The 20,560-nt window shown below is 43.0% G+C and overlaps 1 protein-coding gene across 6 annotated transcripts; it reads left to right on the top strand.

Annotated features, from left to right (window-relative positions):
• Positions 1-1,499: 1,499 nt before the first annotated feature.
• AKAP10 (A-kinase anchoring protein 10) lies at positions 1,500-20,446 on the top strand. Of its 6 annotated transcripts, none has more exons than XM_086762920.1 (15): positions 1,503-1,867; positions 5,664-5,711; positions 8,028-8,210; positions 8,529-9,083; positions 10,521-10,619; positions 11,069-11,153; positions 11,515-11,638; positions 12,501-12,637; positions 13,741-13,885; positions 14,611-14,784; positions 16,846-16,955; positions 17,813-17,895; positions 18,478-18,530; positions 19,170-19,265; positions 20,328-20,446. In XM_086762920.1, exons 1-15 carry the CDS (start codon positions 1,690-1,692, stop codon positions 20,331-20,333), a joined length of 2,076 nt encoding a protein of 691 aa, XP_086619046.1. In that variant the 5' UTR covers positions 1,503-1,689; the 3' UTR covers positions 20,334-20,446. The 6 variants fall into 6 exon arrangements, 5 of the variants coding, with proteins under 5 accessions (XP_086619050.1, XP_086619046.1, XP_086619047.1 ...); XM_086762922.1 differs by having other exon boundaries at positions 1,504-1,711; XM_086762921.1 differs by lacking the exon at positions 5,664-5,711.
• Positions 20,447-20,560: the final 114 nt, after the last annotated feature.

Genomic DNA, 20,560 nt, shown 5'->3' with positions numbered 1-20,560 from the left:
ATTACTGACTGTAAAGAGCTTTGGATCACTTGGATGAAAGATGCTGCAGAAATCTACATAATTATTATTAATTACATAATTTTCTCATGGCTCAAGCACTGACAGCAGAACAGTTACAACGCAGAGGGACGAGACAGCATCGATCCACCATGACACAGGGATGTAAGAGGAAGAACTGCAGTCCCTGCAGCACTCGTAGGGTTTGTTTCGGGTTCCTCATGGTGTCTTGCTCACTGGACCTCGCAAGAAAAGATCCTGGAGATCAAGCCCAGAAACGTTGTGACATAAAGGAGCTTGAAAAGGAATTGGGCTGAGTTGTCTGTTTGGAAAGCTAATGCCTGTCTGGTACGGAGTGCCAAAGCTCACAGGAAAGCAGACGCGGTTTGTTTCTTCCATGCTCACCATCACTGCTCTCAGCTGGCTCCCCAGCAATCACAGCAATTTCAAAGGCGTAAGGTTGTATGGTTTGCTGCACGGATCACGTGTAGCTGTGTGATTTTGGGAGAGCTGCTTTCTGGTGTCATCCCTCAGTTTCCTCATGCATAAACCAGAATTCATAATAATAAAGTGTTTGTAAAGCATTCCTATCATATACTGTTCTTCAGAGACCAACGTAAGCAATGTGTTATAACTACAAACATCCTTCACAGCTGAGAAAAGAGAAGATTTGCCTCAGGAGAATAATTAAGAGGATTTTTGTGGCAGGATCCAGGACGCAGACGGAACTGACTTATCACTCTGCTTTCTAGCCCCCGTGCGGTGTCTCCGCACCCTGGCCGGCACTATGCCGCGCAGCAGGCTTTTCTGGTAACGCTGCACCAATAACCAGGAAGTTTGTGACGGAATGACAGAGCTGCAGGAAGCCCTGCCACATTTCTGCGCCGCTGCCACCACGTACCCAACGTGTGGAAGAATGGCCTTTTGCCTTTATGGACCTGGGCCTTGCTCAGATGGGGACCCACAGCTTGTGACTGCCTCTGTTGGGACTGCAAAGCCCCCACACCCCACGCCAGTGCTCAGACGGACCTGGCGTCTGTGGGGCTCCTCTGCCCCTGCACCGTGGCCGAAGGGGCCATTTTGGGCCCACGTCTCAGACGTCTCCAGGGTGCTTCACACGGCATCTCGGCTGTCACCGGCCCTGCCATGCCGCTTCCTCCTGTCCCTCGGTCGCTGTCACCTGCCCTCAGGGTATGCTGTCACCCCTCGCCCACGGGACGTGCCCAAACTGCCGGAGCGTCCCTAAAGGCCCTCAAGGCCATTCCACCCTCATCCAAGATGGCCGACCGCGCCTCACTCCGCGCGGCGCCCCGCCCCGATCAAAGATGGCCGGCCTCCCCAACCGCTGCCGTGGACTCCTGCGAGCTTCTCGCCCTCATCCAAGATGGCCGCCGCGACTCGCGGATTGGCTGGTCTGCCCGACGCCGGGGCGGCCATGTTGAGTGAGGCAGGGGGCCGCGGGCGCATCCCGTCATGCTTGGCGGGCCGCCGGCTGCCCGGAAGAGGGAGAGGGGCGGTTGTTGACAACATGGCGGCCGCTGGCGCCTCCGCGGGAGGAAGAGGCGGAGGGAGAGGAGGCGGCGGGCGGAGGAAGGAGTCTCATTCATAGGGAGCCCGGCTCGCTGCCCTTGCTCCTTCCCTCCCCTTCTTCCCCCCCCTCCCCAGCGGCCGCCTCGCCCCCTCCCCGGCACCATGTCCTTCTTCAGGCGGAAAGGTAGGGGGGCGGCGGGCGGGAGGCCCGGGGCTGAGGGGCGGCTACCGGCCTCGTCCCCCGCACGGCTGCTGGGCCCCGGCCCTGCCCCTCCGGGGACGGCGACCGGGCCCCGAGAGGAAGCTCGGCCCTCGAGGAGCGGGCTCCCTGCAAATGACGGTCAGTCCCGGCGCCTCCCGGGGACGGGGCCCTTCTCCTCCCGGGGCGGGGGGGCCGGGGCTGCGCGGGGATCGCTGCTGCGGGACCTCCGGGTGTGGGCTGCGATCGGGGCTCCCCCAGTGCTCTCGGTAGCGAACGCCGGGCTACAGGCTCCGTCCTTCCCGGAGCGGCTGGGGCTGCAGCGATTTCCACCCTTCCGTACCGGCGGAACACAGCGTAGCAGTTCTGAAACGGGTGACCGGTGCAGTTAGGTGGACTGGTATAAAACGTCTCATACCTCATCCAGATTTGGAGCCTCTCTAACTGTTCAGAGAATATTTTTTTTCACAATGCTGGTATGCATATTTTGCTAAAAATGTAATAGGCTAAGTATGCTGCAGCAGGAGCTAAAACCCTAATTGAAAAATAATGGCTCTCATCGTGCTGAGTTCTTCCTGAAAGCCAAAGGACTCAGTGACAACTTCTTTTGTAATATGTTCGTTGATGTTCTGGAGCACAAGCCAAGATTTGAAACTTAGGACTCCTGAAATATTTATGATATTCCTGTAGCACAAATGGAAATAGTTTAAATGTTCTTTGAGAGTGAAATGCTTTGAAGGCACTTGTGCCACAGCCTGTGATGCAGCGTGCTTTCAATCTGCACGATGTGTGGTTCGAGTGGTTTTTGTTGCAAGTGGCACCTTTTAGGAAGGGCTTCTTGGGAAAGTCATTCTGTTATCTCGTAATGCTTTAGCTCAAGCACTGTGACCATTGCTCTTCCAGCAGTGGCTGATACGGTGCTCTCCTGGAGCGTTTCTCAGTTACTAAAGCCCAAAATGTACGTCTTGGGAGGCAAGAGTGTAAGTTAGGAGGAAAGAACACATCGTCTGAGATGATGTTTTTGCTCTTGACTGACAAGTCCTGTTGTAAACTTGCTCAGCTGAAGTTGCAGCATCGAAAATTTCATTCTTTGTGGAGGTTAGTGCAGTAATCCTGGAAGACATAAGTTAAACTTCTTTTCATATTAGTAGTTATGAAGATTCTTGAAGTCTGCTGAAGGTTTTGCAAGTGCCATAATCCTTTTTTGGGGTGTTTACATGCTAATGTTGAGCTGCAGAATAAAACTTTCATACTGCTTATAACACGCTCAAAAATAGTGTCTGCTGCTTCGGTGATGAGGAGTTGTGAAGCTGATGTTCCGTCCTGGTGTGTAGTCATAGGAACAATGTAAGCTTTGTCGAAAACTTTCTCAGGAACAAAGTAATGAAATCCCTAATTGAGTATCTGTTTGTGTTACTTGGATTAAAGGATCTTTGGTCAGAGAAGCACAGTCAGAACTGAATGCCCAAGAGAGGTGCTGTTAAGGAGAGGAGAGAAGCAAGCTTTCGTCTGGGTTGTACATAAATCAATATTGCTTCTATGTCTCCATTTTAGATACTGGCTTTTGGAGATGGTCTTAAACTGCAACTGGGAGAAAAGCAACAAATTAAGGGTTATTGTAAAGCTCTGTAGGCTAGACACGTGCAGTCCAAAGGAATGCAAAAGCATCCGTGTTCTTGGGTTGAGCTGCTGTTGTTTGAGAGGATATAGCATTGGATTAAAAATTAAAATAACTTTTCAAAATGAAGTCATAGCAAGGATCATAAAACTACTAACATGTAGAAAAAAGTCGAAAAACAGTAGTGAAATGTTTCTTTAGCATTGGCCTTAAAATAAAGGTCTGGAAAACTCTCAGGTTGGATAATAGGTTGAAAAATTAAACTATAACAGTTGAACCAGCGGCCAGGTGCTTGAGGGCTGATTTTGAAATTGTTATCAATGAAAGCAGCCAGACTGCATGCTCATTTGGTAGTGATATCTTGGAAATAACACACAGTCCCACTAGTTGGCTGCCCTCTGAAGTAATGTTGGTTTTTGTGCAGGTTTGTACGTGAACAGTTCAGATTTGTTCATTTTTCTGCATTTCAAGATGTGAATTAAAATTGTCAAATGTCACGTGGCTCATTTGCCTCGGTTTGATGCATCACTCCGTTGTGAATGAGGCTTGCGGTGGAAACTCACCGACTTTTAGTCCTTGTTTATCATGTACCGCAGTGGTCTCTCTGGCTTCACACAGAAAGTGAAAGTCAATTCCTCGACTGAAACTTCGCTCTCTAAAATTCGGTCTTGTCACATATAGGAGTTTTGTTTTGTCCTCAGCTGTTAATTTTGTTCTGCTAGAAGGTGATGGGGATGAGAGAAGCCTGTGTACAGAGGCTGGGAACGTGACCCAGGAGTTTGTATTACAGTAATGAGTGGGTAATTAGAGAGGAACTGAGTGGTTGGTAGGAGGGAACAGATGTATTTAAACTGAAAATAGGCTTACGGAGGACTCTTCTGTTGAAACTCAGGAATCACTGCTGGCAGTTAGGAATCAGTTTGAATCCAGGGTTCAAAATACTGTATAGAGGTTGCTTCATTCTCGTTGTACCTCAGTATTACTTCAGACGTATATTTTTTCCAGTGATTTTTCTCCTGCATATCAGCACGCCCCCAGTTACGTAAAAGCTGGTTATTCTCACTGTTTGCAGCTGCATCTGGCTCCAAGAGTTCAGTTTTAAAAGAATCTGGCTCTTTTAACAGGGGCTTAAACCTCTCTGTCGGGAAGGGAGTGTGGGAATGTGCTAGCCGCTGGCTTAAATCTTCAACGCTGAGTTGCCGGTTTGCAGACCTGCACCATTTATACTTCTCGCAGCGGAGGCTGGCAGCTCGGCAGTGCTGCAGCCGCCACTGTGCAGGACAATTATGTAACCAGAGACTGAAGTTTCCCTTTAAAATATTTAAAATACTTAAGTCAGAGTAGGAAGGGCTTTTTTAAAAATCTACTTGTGTTTTGTGACGCAGACGTTTGATTGTGCTGGGTTATGGTTTGTGGTTACGTTTGGAAGGACCTCCCGATCAGTGTTCAAAGATGACCTATTTGTAGTAATAATCCCAGCCTGGAGCAGCCGGAGAAGGTTTTGCTGGTAGATCATGTTCTTCAATATAACCACTTAATTTGTTCCTCGTGCCATCCTGTTTATGTAATCCTTCAGTTTCTTTATTTTTGTTTCAAAGAGATCTCCTTATTCACTTCCTTTAGGAGCTTCCTTTAAAAAAAAAAAAAAAATCACTTTTTCATCACAACTTTTTAAAAACTATTATCTTCCTGTCAGGTGCTTGCCATAGGCAAGACAGTAGTTAAGCAGCGTTATTTGTGAGAGAATTAACTATTTGCAGTGTGTTTCCAGAACACTTCTGTGGTATCCATCATGGCTGGGGAGTTGTGGGCTGGCTCTGGCTTCGCGGAGCCTGTTCCACGTCCATCTCTCGGGCTGTGTGTGTGTTGTACTGTTCTTCCTGTGATAGGATGGACATATCGGGTTTAGGTGTGTGATTTCTGATTCATAGAGAGCATCTGCCAGTGCCCTACACTTAAAATACATCTATCCCACTCCTTCCAGTTAATGCTGCTTATTAAAGTAACCTTGAATGCGGCCTTGCTTTAATCATCTAAACAGCAAGCATCTTTCTCGGTGTTAGTTTGAAATACTGTATTTTGTTAAACTTAATTCGTGGACGATAAGGTTTTGCTTTTGAAAATAAACCAACACAAAAGCTTTGAAAACCTCTGTCAGTTACTAGATGTGCAGATTTAAACACGAGAGATTAGCTGTAACAAAATGATGGTTTACATCTGCCTTTGATACTTGCTGAAGCAGGGAATTTTATGTCCGTTCTCTGGTAAATGCCATCAGTCACCCAAAATAGCATTAATATTTCCCTTTGCATTTTACAGTGAAAGGCAAAGAACAAGGAAACACCACAGATGTGAAAGCAATTAAAAGTAAGATCGATATTAATTTTGTTTATAAATTCAGATATCTGATATCATCTGCCATTTTTGTTTTAAGCACTGTAATAATTTCCTTACGCCTGAGCACAGATGTGACCTATGCGTTAAAAACAAAACAAACCCAAAACTTAATTCTGTTTCAGAGTATTTATAGTAACTAATCTTTCCTAGTCATCTTGCTGAATCTGTAAGTACAGAAGGTTATTAAATTATGTCAGACATGAGCTTTAATTCAAAGTGATTGTGCAGTTCAGTCACCTTGCAAATAGTCGTTCTTCCTTATCTACAACAAATTGCTTCTGAACTTTCTTGCTTACATGCAGGAAGCTACTTTGCAGTTTTGAAAATGCAGCTGAACTGTGTCTGATTCGCAAAAGCGACTGCGGGTGTCTGATTCAACTTTGACTGATGTGACTTGTGGGACTGAAGATCTGAATCTTGTTCAGAACGAATAGCTACTCTAGTGCTGTTCCGTGCGATACAGAAATCTGGCTGCTAAATCTGTTGGGAGAGAAAAAATATTGATGGGAAGGAAGTTTATAAACCGTGAGAAAACAAGATTATTTATCTTGCCAGGTTTTATTGCAATACTAAAAATTTGTGTGAATCTGATCTGCTGCTTTTATATCCTCAGACATCAAAATCCTGTTTCTGTACTTGTTAATGTGTTACCTGGATATCAAGAGAAAAGGAAAGGCTTTTTTCACCTTGGTGGTCTGTCTTTCAAATCAAATACAGGAAATAGTCGCATCCGTTTAATAGCACACCCCGTGATTTCAGTGCAACTGCAATCTCCAGTGACTAGCTGAAAGAGTTTACCGGGAAAAGGCTGCAGTATGGTCACTCTGTAAATAAAAATAAATTTTAAAATTTACTGCATTGCGAATTGTGGGCTGCTGCAAATGGGGAGCACCTTTCCAGTTTGGCAAGCAGCTACTCTACAGTCTGTATGATGTTAGGTTAGTGATGTGGTGCTATCTGGAGGCATCTGGTGTTTGGTCCTTACTTTAAGTAGAAAAATTTTGCTTCTAATGTTCATAGTATAAAATTAAATTTTAATCTAAATCTCAAAAAGCCTAAACCATTACGAGGAGTGTGGCTCTGGTTCTACAAGAGTAGCCTCCAGCAAGTTTCCCTCAATTACTGTCATCAGCCAAGCCACTGGCTGCCACCCGTTGGCCTGGAAAAATATGGTTTGTTTTTTTTTTCTCCATTATTGCTGGTATTGAATACCAAAGGCTTTTTAAAAGATGGCAAGCAATGTCTTGGTACCAAACACTGCAACTGGAGAAATGCTTTCCAGTAGCTTAAACGTGTTAGCTCTCCTGTTCCGGTGCTCCTAAGGTGTCTGTTACCGTGATGTGCAAGTGTGAAATTGCCAACTTCTGTCATGTGTAATGAAGTTGTGAATAAAAATAAAGTTATGCAGCAGGACGGTCTTCAAAACCAAGTTGCTTGACACCTTGATGAAGCACATCGTTAGGAAGCGGTGTGCTGAGATATAGTGTGTCATCTGACTGGCTTTATTTTTAAGTCAGAGGTGTAAGATGTCCTTGCATGACATCCTAATCAAATGCGATTCCCTGAGAGCTTTTGAAACTGCTATGAACTTGTTCTGGTTTTTTTCAGCTTTGTCATTAATTAACCATTAGGTGATGCTTTTTCACTGGCAGAGTTTTGTGTGAGGAAGTTCTTTGTTCTCTTTGGGCTCAAATAGCCACCTGTGCTCTAAAAGAGCTAGAGGAGGTTAAGGCTTTTAACCCAGGTCTCATCAGACCTGTCCTTACTGCTTTTTCTCTTAAAATAAAAGAGGCAAAGAAAATATTTTTGAAAAATATTATTGTTAAAATTCCCAGGTAACCTTGTAGTTCAGGAACTTCTTCTTTTCGTCTTCAAAAAGATAAGGAAATTGGTATGAACATTGCAAATACACTAAACTGTTGGCAAAGTATTAAGCTGTTACGATAGCAGTTATCAAGGAAGCAGGAGGACTCAGGAATAATAATTGATGTGTAAACTTAGACTTAACATCTTTTGATTAGCTAGTGAACAAGGAAAATATAGAGGGGTGGGTACCACTGATCTATTGGAAGTGAGTTTATTCTTGCTATAATAAAATTTGTTTATTTCTGTGGTCTTTATTCTTATCAGACCCTTATCAACGCTGGCACACGCTGGTACAATGAGGTTTTTAATAAGGCTGACTCTTGCAAACTCTCTAGCATATCTTGAGGTGCTTAGCACTGGATAAAGTGTAAAAGAGGTTTGGGGACCCTTTGATTTTAATCACTCCTGTCTTGATTCCAGCTCCAGTACCAGTACATTCCCCTCAAAGAAGCACTAGGAATCATGCCTTGCTGGAGGCTGCAGGACCAAGCCATGTGGCAATTAATGCCATCTCAGCCAACATGGACTCTTTTTCTAGCAGTCGGACAGCTGCCCTTAAGAAGCAGCCGAGTCACATGGAAGCTGCTCATTTTGGAGACTTAGGTAAGGCTTCATCAGCTCTATAACTATGTCAACATTTCTTTTTATTCTGTGTATGTTACTGGTATGCTCACCATCCTTTGGCTTTCAGGAAAGTAGATGAGGTAATTGGAAGATTTGACTGCTCTTAAAATAGCATCTGTGTTACCCTAGAAGAGTTTTGAACGGGGACAGTACATTTGTTTGTTAAGAGGTTCCTTTACTTTATTCCACCATTATGTTGGAATTGTCTCTTCACCAGTTGCATTGCAGGACACTTTTGTATTGAATACCCGTGTCTGTAATACAATATGGAATCATTCTCTTGATGTTTTTCTTTAGGCAGATCGTGTCTGAATTATCAGGCTCAAGAGACCAAATCAAGCCTTTCAAAGACCCTTGAACAAGTTTTGCAGGACAATGTAGCCCTCCCTTATTTTATCCAGTTTATGGAACTGCGGAGGATGGAACACTTGGTTAAGTTTTGGTTAGAGGCTGAAAGCTTCCACTCCACAACGTGGTCCCGTATAAGGGCGCATAGCCTGAACACAGTTAAGCAGAGCTCGTTGGCAGAGCCAGTGTCACCCTCAAAACAGCAGGAAATTGCGTTGTCTTCTCCAACTGGATTGCTTGAGGAGAGACTGGAGGATTCTAGCACAGTCCATCTGCTCAGGACCAAGCCAGTGGCTTCAGACAAGAACAACAGAACTAGCAACAGCCAGAACCACGTGCTCTCGGGTCAGGAGAGTGACAATACCAGTGTTCTTTGTCTAAGAAAATCGGAGACAGGGACTCGTTCTGCTCCAGCTGATCAGCAAGAATCTTCCAAGCTCACGGTATCAAATAGAAACAGCCCCTCCTCTGCACTAAAAGACTTGTCAGGAAAACTCATGAAAAGTAAGTGCCATGTGTTCCCTTTCTTAAAAAGGTGGGGAGATGGGGAACGTGCTCCTGCTTCTTGCTTTGTACAATCAGCCGCCTCAGTTCTCGTGCATTGTAAGTGTGATGTCATGTTTCGAGGAAGGAAATAATCTTGTGTGTCGGTAATCTTAACTTGCTGGATAAGCTAATGGTCAGTTTGAGCTGTGTATTGGTTGTTTGAAAATAAATATGCTGCTGAAGAGACTTAAAAATCTAATAAGTTCAGGTTACTCCTGTTCTCACATATATAATCTTAAAAATGAACATAGCGATATCCCGTTCTTCCTTCACTCATCCCAGCTTAAATGAAATTGCAGAAGACTGGGATGATGGGACTAAGAATTGATAATTAACTTCCCACAGAACATAAATATCCTGTATCATGTAAAATGACATAAGTAACGGTTGCAAGAGACTTGCAGAGATTTTTATGTGGAACCTACTGTTTTTGTTCTTGAATTTATTTGCTAGAGTTCCTCCCCTTGTAACTGATTTGTTCTCATTTGGATTCCACCTCTTCAGAGGCTACTGGAAGTAAGGATGAAATTAAAATATTTACTTTTGGTAGTAAGCTATGTGCACAGTAAGCTGTTTCTCTACTTTGCATCTACTCATTCCTCCCTCATTTGTGCAAGTCTACAGACAAAAAGGAAATGCTCCTTTCTTCATATTGGTTCCTTTCGTTTGCCCAACTGTTTCCTTGTGTTGCATCCCTTTCTCTTGCTGTTTGTCTTTCTCGTACAGTTGTCATGTACCTCCACAATACATAACCTCAGCCCCAAAGAAGCTTAAGCAAACGCAATGGTACGTCAGTCATGAAAAGCACCTCTGCTTTCTGACATCTGAAAAGAACTTGAAAGTGCTACGTGCTTTCTGAGAAATCTGAAAATCTGGAGTATAATTTTTTTTCTCTCTTCCAGAGCAGTGTCCCAACTCTTGAAAGATCACATGTAAAGCATACATCTTGTTCTGAGGCATCCCATTTTGAGATTTTTTTAAAACTTTCTTTTAATTCCTTTATAATGCGAGTGTTGTATATTCTCTATGATGAGAGCTAGAAAACTGGAACTTCGCGGCAGTTCTTGGCAGAAAGGCTTCACTTCTGGGACTCAGGTGTGCAGCTGAGAAGAGGGTGCTTTCTTGTCTGGTGGTAGGGAATTCAGAGCTACGTGGCTTTGTTCCATCTCGCGGGTCAGTCTCTGCTGGGGGCTCACTGTGACGTGGCTAGAGAGAGCGCACTGTAGCTTCTCAGTAGCAAAGTCTTGAGTGGTGGACTGAAAGCTTCATGGGAAGGAAACTTGTCACTAATATTCAGATACTCGCTTTTCTGAAGAGCGGACGTTTGTCATTGACTCTTTGTTTTAGACATACGCCAAGGAATTCAAAATTTGATTCTGTATTTCTTCCTTGTAGGTATAGAGCGGGATGCAGTTAGTACTTTTACCAAATATATTTCTCCAGATGCTGCTAAACCAATACCTATTACAGAAGCAATGAGAAATGACATAGTTGGTAAGAATGTATACTGCCTCCTCATTTCAGAGCTTCCTCCTTCCTCATAAAAATGTATCTTTAATACCACACGCTCATATTTCTTCTTATTTTTATGAATTTTACAGTCAGTTGTAAAAAACCAGTAGATCTCATTATAAGTATCAATGGATCTGACCTTTCAGTAGTGCTGTGCAATATCCCCACAAGAATTTTCAGAGTCTTTGCTTGAATTAGTGAAAGAATTCCTGGTGGTTATGGAGGGAATCCAGATTTGAACCTCAATCAAGTATTTTAGCCATAGTATTATCATTCAGCTCCCTGCAGTACTTTAAAAGCTCTTTTTGCACAGTCAGAAACAGCTGATTTAGTGGCTTTGAACTGCAGTTTTTCATTAACTAGTTATCACTCGTGTCTTTCAACTCGATCAGCCAAGTGCATGTTAAAATTAACCTGCTCTTTCTTTGCAGCAAAGATTTGTGGGGAAGATGGACAAGTGGATCCGAACTGTTTTGTTACAGCGCAGTCAATAGTGTTTAATGCAATGGAACAAGAGTAAGTGGATTGAATGGTTTGGCTTCTCGTGTCCATTGTCCTTCTGCAAAAGGTATTCCATTAAAAATGTTCGTGGAGGGATAACTGTATAATCATGTTTTTGTGCAGTCTTCTGTATTTGAAACTGCTCAGATCTCTTTCTCCAAATCCATTCTTGTGGTCACTTGCTGGAGTTGTACGTGCACGCTGTTATTACATTCCTTATATCTTTGTGTCGTTTGTAAACCCGCACCATTTCTTGCGTGTTTTGCTTTTATCCAACTAAAAGTGTAAGACTTCTGGGGCGAGAGCTAATGGGTTCATAAGGTGCCTCGAAGGCTGTTGGCCCTTAATAACTAATTGTTATTCTATCTGCGTGCAGGCACTTTAGCGAATTTTTGCGAAGTCATCATTTCTGTAAATACCAGATTGAGGTGCTGACTAGTGGGACTGTTTATCTGGCTGACATACTTTTCTGTGAATCAGCCCTGTTCTATTTCTCTGAGGTGAGTGTTAGGTTTTGGGTTGGGTTTATTTTGTATTATTCCTTTCTGCCAAATGTAAAACCTGTTCATCCCCGATAACTCTGATAAAGACACCTCAGATAGAAACAAAAACATGAGGTGTATCTTTTTCTGGGAGAAAATGCATTAAACTCTTTCCAGCTGCGTGGAACTACTTCAAATGTTCAAACCCGTCCACTGTGTTGTAGGATGAGTTTTTGTGTGTATCTTCTCCAGTTAGCGAGTGCTTCTGGGTGTCACTTTGCTTTGTAGAAGCTTTGACGTAGTGGCCATAATGAAGTAGTGACTCTGAAAGCCCGAAGGATTCTTACAGATGACAAATAATTCACTGGCTTTACATAGAGAGGATACTAATTGAGATGTGGTAGGTTAGATCTGTGATTTCACAGTTGCAGGGTCTTGTACCTTTAGGGAATCATCTGTTAGCGGTGAAAGACTTGTCCTGATAGTCTGACAAGCCATGTAGTTTGAAACAGCAAGCTGGGAAGCTGAGACAGCATGCTGAGTTCAGTGTAAGCTAGGTGTACCATGAAAATAGCATTTCCTCTGTCTTCAGGATGGTACAAATAAGTAGTTGTTTGGGAACTGAATGTGAAAATCAGTACAGAAAGAAATGTCACAAGTTTTTGGTTTTGTTTTTTTTTTAAAAAAAAAAACCAAACTAAATCTGTCTGCAACACTATCTGAAAACTCAGAATATTTATGTGCCTTGGTGACAATTTTGCATCATTAATATATGGACTGTGTTTCTTGTTTTAAATGAGAAGCAGGTTTGTCTGTGCCTGTTAAAAGTTTCTTGCTAAAATTTCCTTAATTTCTTCTCTCTCTTTAATTTCCCTTCCAGTACATGGAGAAGGAAGATGCAGTTAACGTGTTGCAGTTCTGGTTGGCAGCAGATAACTTCCAGTCTCAACTCGCTGCCAAAAAAGGCCAGTATGATGGGCAAGAAGCACAGAATGATGCCATGATTTTATATGACAAGTGAGGGAGTTCAACAATTATTTGTTTCTGAAGCTCTAATTTTATACTTATAGTTTTGTGTTGCACTGTGCAAAAGGAACTTTTTGTTTTCAAACCATAACTGTGTGGTCTTGCACTGTTATGCTGAGATGCATTTTATTAAGGTGGCCTTTGATGTGTCTGCACACAAGAACTTTTGAAATTTTTCTTTATACGTGAAGAGAAAATGCTCGTAAGGACTCCATTCTTAAACTCAGTTCAGAATTTTCAAGACTTGATTGCTTGAGTTAATGTTTGGTTGTGAAATGTCAAAGCCAATTGATTGCCATTTGAAAATGTAAAAGATTTAAACCGAATAGCAGATGCATCACTGTAGAAAAACCTTGGGGTTCAGATCCTGTTATCCACTTGAAGTAGGCTGCTGGAGCTGTTATCATATATAGTAAAACCCAAATAGTGCTTGTTCTTAATATTATAAAATATTTCCCTTTTTTTTAAGGAAGCGACCAGATCCCTTTAATGTCAGACTTTCCTCTCACTCTCAGCAGTGTAACTTTTGTTCCTTTATTTTGTGCTTCCCCTTAGCAATAATGCAACGGGAAGACAAACATCAAAACTACTTCCAGAAAATGTTTGCTCTTAAGCTTAAGTATGAGACTTATTGCCACAAGCTTGTTATTACCTTAGTAGGAAATAATTAGAGAGGAAGCAAACAATTCACTTTGACTTTAATCAGTCATCCCCTGACTCCATCCATAAACTGAATTTTCAGTGATGCAATCAGGAGATCAAATGCTGCTTCAGAGTTTTGGGTGTTTCCTACTTCGTTCCTGCTTCCTGCTACAAAGCTGTGTGTATAAGATGCTGATCATCAGTAGCCATGTGATGCTCTGTTTCTCTTATTTGTATCTTCAGGGCAAGACTTTATGAAAAGTACTTCTGTGAATGGGGAATTTTCTTCCCCTGCCGTTAGTGAGGGTCAGTTCTATGTACGTTTCTGAAGCCAGCACCATCTAGTGGCTGCAGCATGGTTGGTGGTCCTCAGTGGAAAGGGTGGGCACTCACCACCTGCGAAGTTTTGCAAATCCTGTTGTGCTGTCTTCTTCCCCTGTCTGGTGCTGCAGGTACTTCTCCCTTCAAGCCACGCATCCTCTTGGGTTCGATGACTCGGTGAGGTTAGAGATTGAATCCAACATCTGCAGGGAAGGTGGTCCTCTCCCGAACTGTTTCACTACTCCCTTACGGCAGGCGTGGACTACCATGGAGACGGTGAGATACCTTCTTCACAACAGTTTTGACAGTTAGTAAAGGTGATGTGGAGATTCTGTGGTGTGTCAAGTGTCCCCTTCGGCGTTTGTCCCCTTCTTTTACTGACTTCCTGTTTACCTGGATAATATAACAGCTTAGTAAAACTTGCTAGACCATTTTCCCCAGCCTGATTTGAAAAGATACCACCCACTGGCTTCTGTTAGTTCTCTGCGAAATGTTTGCCTTGGGTGATTATTGCAGTTTAATGGAAGTAACAGAATTTCCTCCCATGTGAGTACTTTTCAACAGCTTATTACATGTCTTTAGAAACTTTTCCTTCCTGCTAGTAGCAGTTGTTTGCAAGTCTAATACTAGTGGTGTGGCTAATAGTGTAACTCTGGGATATTTGGATACTAGAGATAAATAATTTGGTTCTGGAGCTGCTGCTGATTTTTGAACAGCGTAGCGGAATAACTGTAAGCCTGCTGCACTGTCAGGCCTTTCTAGAGGAAATAAAAACTTGAACTTCAGTTCCAGTAGCTGGAGGATTTGATTAATACATAGTTATTTTTGTTCATTTTGCAGTAGGGTTCAAATTTCAAGGAATACAATCACTAATCCAGAATAATTCCATATGCGGACACTTTTTGTGTACCATCTACACGAGGACTGAGATGCGTGTCCCTTCTGTTCTGCAAATGATCTACGGTAATTGATTAAAGAGGACTCCTTCTTCTGTCTCTCAGGTTTTTTTACCTGGTTTCTTGTCCAGCAACCTTTACTACAAATACTTGAACGATCTCATCCATTCAGTACGAGGAGATGAATTTCCAGGAGGGAACATTGCACTGAGTATTCATGGCCACGGTAGCTCTCCTGATAGCGACTCTCTAGGGGGCCCGGATGGCTCTGCCTCCCAGGTATGGGTTTTGTGGTTTGGTTCTGTTATAGGAAATGCTGCAATCACTTTTTTGTATCAATATCAAAGTTCCTACGCTGTAAGGAAACACCTTGTAATTTGAAGCTTCCCGTTCCACTTTCACATTAAAGCCTGTGTTCTATTGAGACACATTTAGTCTACTTGCTGCTGAGTTCAAACAGGCGGTGTTGGCCTGGAAGGGTATCTTCTGTATTTGTTGTACCCAAAGCCTTGCACTGCTTTTAGACCTTTGCATCAAAGTGCCGTAACACTTAAGAATGCTTTTTATTAGAAATAACATTTTAAATCAATACCACAATTAAACTTGAGGCAAAACCAGGTAGTTGTGAATGAAGTCCTGAAGAGTCCGCGCAGCTCTAGGTTTTAAGGCGTCGATCTACTCATGCGTAGAGCAATGACAGTTGATACCTGACCAGGTGACGTTCGCTAGTTTGTCTTAGCAGACTTTTCCCTGCTGTCATCCTCAAGCTACCTAGTCATGCTGGTCTGCTAGAAAATGGCCAGATTGCTGGCTGGCCTTCCCAAAAGAGAGCTCTGACGCTTTACTGCATTATCACTGAGGTGCTCTGAGCTGGGGGATGATACCTGAATTTTGTTTGCATGTACATAGTTTGATGTAAAGCTGGGCACAAAAAAAGTCCACTGCCGGGTAAGGCGTGGTTAGAGCTGTGTGGCTGCCTCTCCGCTGTACTGTGTAGAAATGAGAATGTGACTGGGCTCCTCCAGCTCTGTAACCCTTCCAAAGTCATTGAGAAATGTCCACTGTGTATTTGCTTTGCACAGCGCCCTGATTGTGGGCCAGCATCTTTCCTTTTTGTTGCCTTTTGTGGTGCCGCTTTCTGAGAGCTGTATTCCTGCGTGGGCCGAGCCTCAGAAACGGGCAGCGGAGCTTGTCACGCTCTGAAACCATTCAAATGACGTCAGAGATGTGTTTTTAACCAAGAGTTGTCTGTTCCAAAAATTCTAGCTTTGCTTAATTCAGATGTAAAAGAAGAGAGGATGAGCGGATTCTAGCTTATCTGTAACCAGGTCAGCTTGCAAACTGCAAGCCCAGCTGAGAGCAGAAAAGCGAAGCTAGAGCTGCTTTTGCTGAGTTGCTTTATTGAATGCTGCAGTGCTGCCATGAGTTTTAAATCCGGTATCTAGATCAACAGTATCGATGTACTGTGTGTCATGCAACTTGGAAGCTGTACTTCCTGCTTGTAATAGTTTTAAACCCTCTGATTTCCAAGAAGGGGATATTCCCCCCTGGTTGCCAAGTGGGGAGTAAAATCTGTGTTCTGACCGTCTTGCAATGCCCTGCTGCGATAGTCTGAGCAGGAGAAGCTGCTAGCAACTGGCTTGCTTGGACAATTTGGGAAGTGGAATGCTACTTTTTGTTGTGTGCATTCCTGCTTATCTGACTAGGAGAATCTCCAGGTCCCTGCATATTTTTACATAAAGAACAGCGCTTATGCAGAGCAGCAGGAAAGGAGTTCGCAAGGCAGCTGCTGTAAACATTTCTGTTCTGTGTTAAGGTGCTAATAGATTGCTGTGTGTTTGTGCTCTCCCTGCTGTTGCTGTAATGTTTCCTTGGCTTTTTTCGTAATCTTACATAAATACTCCAGGTCAAAAGATAAATGTTTGTTCTCTGTGTATGGGGGAAGCGCAGTGTGTTTGGGAATTGCTTACCAAGTGCATGAGAGGGATGAGTGAAGCTGCTGCAGCTTTTGAGGTAGCTCAGTGTTCTGTACTCACAAACAAATAACTTGTGCGCGCGCACAGATCTGTTCAGTTGATGATGCTTAGGCAGCAGTCCTTACACACACGTATGCTGACCTGTACATGGTGTCTCTGGCTCTGTTAGTAGAACTTTATCGTCCTCTGTTTAAAAACAATGTCGTACTGAGCTAGGAATTCGTCACTGCGTAGATGCTGATTCTTTTATGCTTGCTTAGAGACTTTATGGAGGTTTAAGTGTAAGAGCACTGAAATAGCAGTTTTGTTAAGAAGCTATTAGTTGTCTGCATTGGGCACTAATACTTAGAATTTTTATTTGTAGTCCAATGTCAAAAAGGCTAATGTTAAAATCCTGAAAAATTTTGATGAAGCAATAATTGTAGATGCTGCAAGTCTGGATCCAGAATCTTTGTATCAACGAACGTACGCAGGGTAAGGTTCATTCAGTGTATCTCATTCTTTCCAGCTGTGTTTCACCTGTTTCGTTTCTGCTGTGTCCTCCTGCATTGAGAGCACGCATAAATGCAAGGTGTTGCAGTCTTTGTATGTGTCTTAATACTTGAAAGTAAATTTATTCCATTAGTGTGATTTAACACCAGTGTCATAGTGAATGTTTCTCTGACCAGAATGAGAGAAAAAATATTTCCAATTGGTTTTTCTCTCTATCCTAGTTACTGTTCCTCTTTGACTCCAAAATACAGTTAAGTAGCTCCTGTTTGGGGTTGGAACAGGAAAGAATAAGCTCAGCCACCTTTGATATTGTAACGTGCAACTTTGGTTTGTCCCTACCTGCATGGTCTTATACTTCATTCCTTTAGCAGACTGCACAGCTGTTCTTCTATTTCTTAAGTTGCTCTTTGTTATAAAGCTCTTCTGCTCTGTGGATCTCGTACAGAAATTCCTTGTTTCTTGCTTTTCTGTTGCATCCCAGTCCTCTGTCCTTCTAGGTACTATAAACCGTTTTCTCCCTAACGGCGTGTTTTTATGATAGTGCAAAGCACTTGCTAGCCCTGCCTATTGGTGTTACATGATTGAGTCACTGAAGCATTTGCCTACTTCTAGTTTCTAGAAGAATTTTTAAGGTACGCTTCCAATTCAGATATGTGAGAAGAGCGGGAGATTTTTCCCAATGTATCAATTGTAGATGGAAGAAGTGGCAATTGTTAAAATGCCAGTCTTCTGATACTAGAGTCTTTATTGTGGTGGCTTTTTTTCCTGACTGGTAGCTTTTCATAATGCTGAAGTTCTCTTAGTAACCTGTGTAGTTCTTTTATTCCTTCTGCCTTCAGGAGGATGACCTTTGGACGAGTCAGTGACCTGGGACAGTTTATTAGAGAATCTGAACCAGAGCCTGATGTAAAAAAATCAAAAGGTTTGTTTTTCTTTTTCTCTCCACTTCTGTAAACATCTGCAGAACTGATCTTTTCCTTACTGCAGTCAAGATAAGCAAGATTCTTGACTCTTTCCAGATCTCTTTTAAGCCAAACAGGGATGCTTAGGGCATCGTCCTGTACCAAGTCAAAACCCATCTCTGGCCCAGTTTCCTAGCCAAATTCTGCTTTTCTGGTCCAGCTGGACTCCTGGGAGTATGAGCAGCCTGTGGGAGCTGGAGCTGTCGATGGAACCTGGCAGGGATGAAAGCCGCTAGCAGCTGAGCTGATGATCAAACCTTCAAAGATTTGGTCTTGAGATGGAAAAGAACTTCAGCTCTCCACATGCTTCCCACCCAGTGTGGGATCTGCTGTTAATGCAGCTTTCAGCCCTGGCAAGGAGGAATGGTTCAGGCTCAGTGTCTAATGAACCGTGGTTCCACATAATCCCTTGTCTTCCGTGCCGCTCCTCCGTGTTCTGTAACGCCAGCAGTGCAAACCCTTCAGAAGGACGGAAGGAATTGGCTTTTACAGGGGTGTGCCGCAGTTTGCTAATATACCTTGCTGTTTTGTGTCTCACCTAGGGTCCATGTTTTCACAAGCAATGAAGAAATGGGTTCAAGGAAACACAGACGAGGTGTGTTTTCTTATGTTGTCCTTGTGACTTTGCGGCATAGATTAGGGAAATGAAGCACTGAAGTTCTTAATCGTGGCTGTTTCTCGGAGTATCTTTCTGATGCACCAACAAGAACTGTCAGACTCTGTGTGCTAGATATAATTTGATGGCAGGCATGTGTGAAACTGGTTTGATTTTTGCCAGTGCCTGCTGGTTTAACTGACGTAATGGTTAACCGTGCTTGCAGTCAAGGCTTTTCTTATTATGGGATTATAAGATATGATACAATTTGGAGTGGAGGTGCCTGTTCTTCTTCAGGGTTTTTTTTACTGTGAAGTGAAAATCCACTGTATATGGATTACTGGCTGCATTTTTTTCCCCTTGGAGGGGCTTGGACAAATCCCCAGCAGATAAGTCTAAGAACTTAGAACCAACTCTGAAATTGCATCGAGCCATAAATACTCACGATAACTGAAGTTAATGCTGTACTTAGAAACCAGGTGCGTTTCTGTCGAGGGAAGATAAGTTTACTACAAGTCACCAACTTGTGAAGGTTAACCACGTCTCCAAGGTTGAGCGTGTGAATTATGCTGAGAGGACTGCATTTTTATTTTAAGAACTTGAAGCTATCTGTATTTTGGGCTGTTTTTTCTGCGGCAGGCTCAAGAAGAGATGGCTTGGAGGATAGCGAAGATGATAGTCAATGACGTTATGCAGCAGGCGCAGTGCGAACAGCCTTCGGAGAAGGTTATGAAGGTAAGGGGGTGGAAAGGCTGCCTGTCTTTATCCGACTTAAGCCAGGCTGTGGGAGGAGCAGAGCTCTTGCTTGCCTTCCTAGCGCATCTGAAGCCCACGCTGGTGAATGTTCAAACTGGCATGGCATGATATGAAGAAACAAAGGTTGGAAGTGTTTCAGCCTACGTTTGATGGAGGAATTTCTTAACAGATACCTTTAGTGGTTCTCCTGTGCGAGTGTTAAAATTGTCTGTTCATTTCGAGTCTTTACGAACTGTATTATTAGTTAATGATCTGTGTTGCAGGATCAATACTGTAATTTCTTATTTGAGTTCACACTTGCTGTTTCATGTTCAGTAAAACTCAGCAGCTGGAAAGTTGTCTTGCTGGGTGCACTAATTCGCACAGTGCTGTGTCTATGCTCTTCAAAAAAGACGCAGTAGCCGTGTCAAGGCTGGTGGTTTAGTGTGGGATGTTGTTTAGCAGCTTTGTTGTACAAGTCCACATGTTCTTTGCTTTAAAAAAAAAAAAACCCACACAGTTCTGATGCAGCAGTTCGGTTTTGTGAAATAATGACGACAGCAGTTTCCTAAGTTAGTATCTGGTACTTCTGGCTTTCAGGCATCTGACTGCTTTAAAATTAACTTGCACTTTTTAAATTATTGAAGGCAAACATGTGCCAAAGCCCAGTGATTAGAGCCGAATGGGTGGATCCATAGTTTCGCTACGTAACGGTTTTATTTTTAATAGAGCAGTTATATTTAAATGACTTGTATAATGATTTCCCTTAATGGCTTGGCTGCAAATGATGTAGTTCCAGTCTGGCTAGATGAAAAGGTCTCTCAGCACAGTATTTAGAAATGCCGAGTGGCTGCAGATGCTCTGGATTCAATTAAGCAAGTATGGTTACAGTAATCAAAAGGTTGAGTGTGTTGTGGGATTAGGTTGTTTGGTTTTTTTCCTCTCCCAGACTCATAAGCATACCTGGCCTCAGCATTTTCTGTTGAGCTCAGCTTTCTGTTGAGTGATTGCCTTTCATGTTTTAGGGTAAAACGAACTCTAACCCTGTTTTTCCTTTTCCAGCTATGACTCTAGAAACATCAGAACAGGAAATCTGGTTTTCCGCTTCCAGAACGAGTGAACTTTCCCTTTTGGTGGATTCTTTAACACAGCCAATAAAAACAAAGCACTGTTACTCCAAATGCTGAACTCTCCCTCATTTATAAGGAAGAATTAAAAAGAAGCAATCCTGTACCTCCACTGTAGAGCCTGAAGAAACACTTTTTCCTGTTGTACGTGGCGTTCATAATGATGGG

The sequence above is a fragment of the Chlamydotis macqueenii genome, chromosome 19, assembly GCF_036417535.1.
Source record: "Chlamydotis macqueenii isolate bChlMac1 chromosome 19, bChlMac1.mat, whole genome shotgun sequence".
NCBI lineage: Eukaryota > Metazoa > Chordata > Aves > Otidiformes > Otididae > Chlamydotis > Chlamydotis macqueenii.
Note: the sequence above shows the minus strand (reverse complement) of the source record. Positions and strands in the feature narration are given on the sequence as shown.

Bases quoted from the DNA above. Each gene is read 5' to 3' on its own strand.
- AKAP10 (XM_086762920.1), top strand. From the start codon at position 1,690: ATGTCCTTCTTCAGGCGGAAAGGTAGGGGGGCGGCGGGCGGGAGGCCC. The intron at 1,868-5,663 runs GTCAGTCCCGGC...TGCATTTTACAG, and splicing joins CGGGCTCCCTGCAAATGACG to TGAAAGGCAAAGAACAAGGA. The intron at 10,620-11,068 runs GTAAGAATGTAT...CTTTCTTTGCAG, and splicing joins AATGAGAAATGACATAGTTG to CAAAGATTTGTGGGGAAGAT.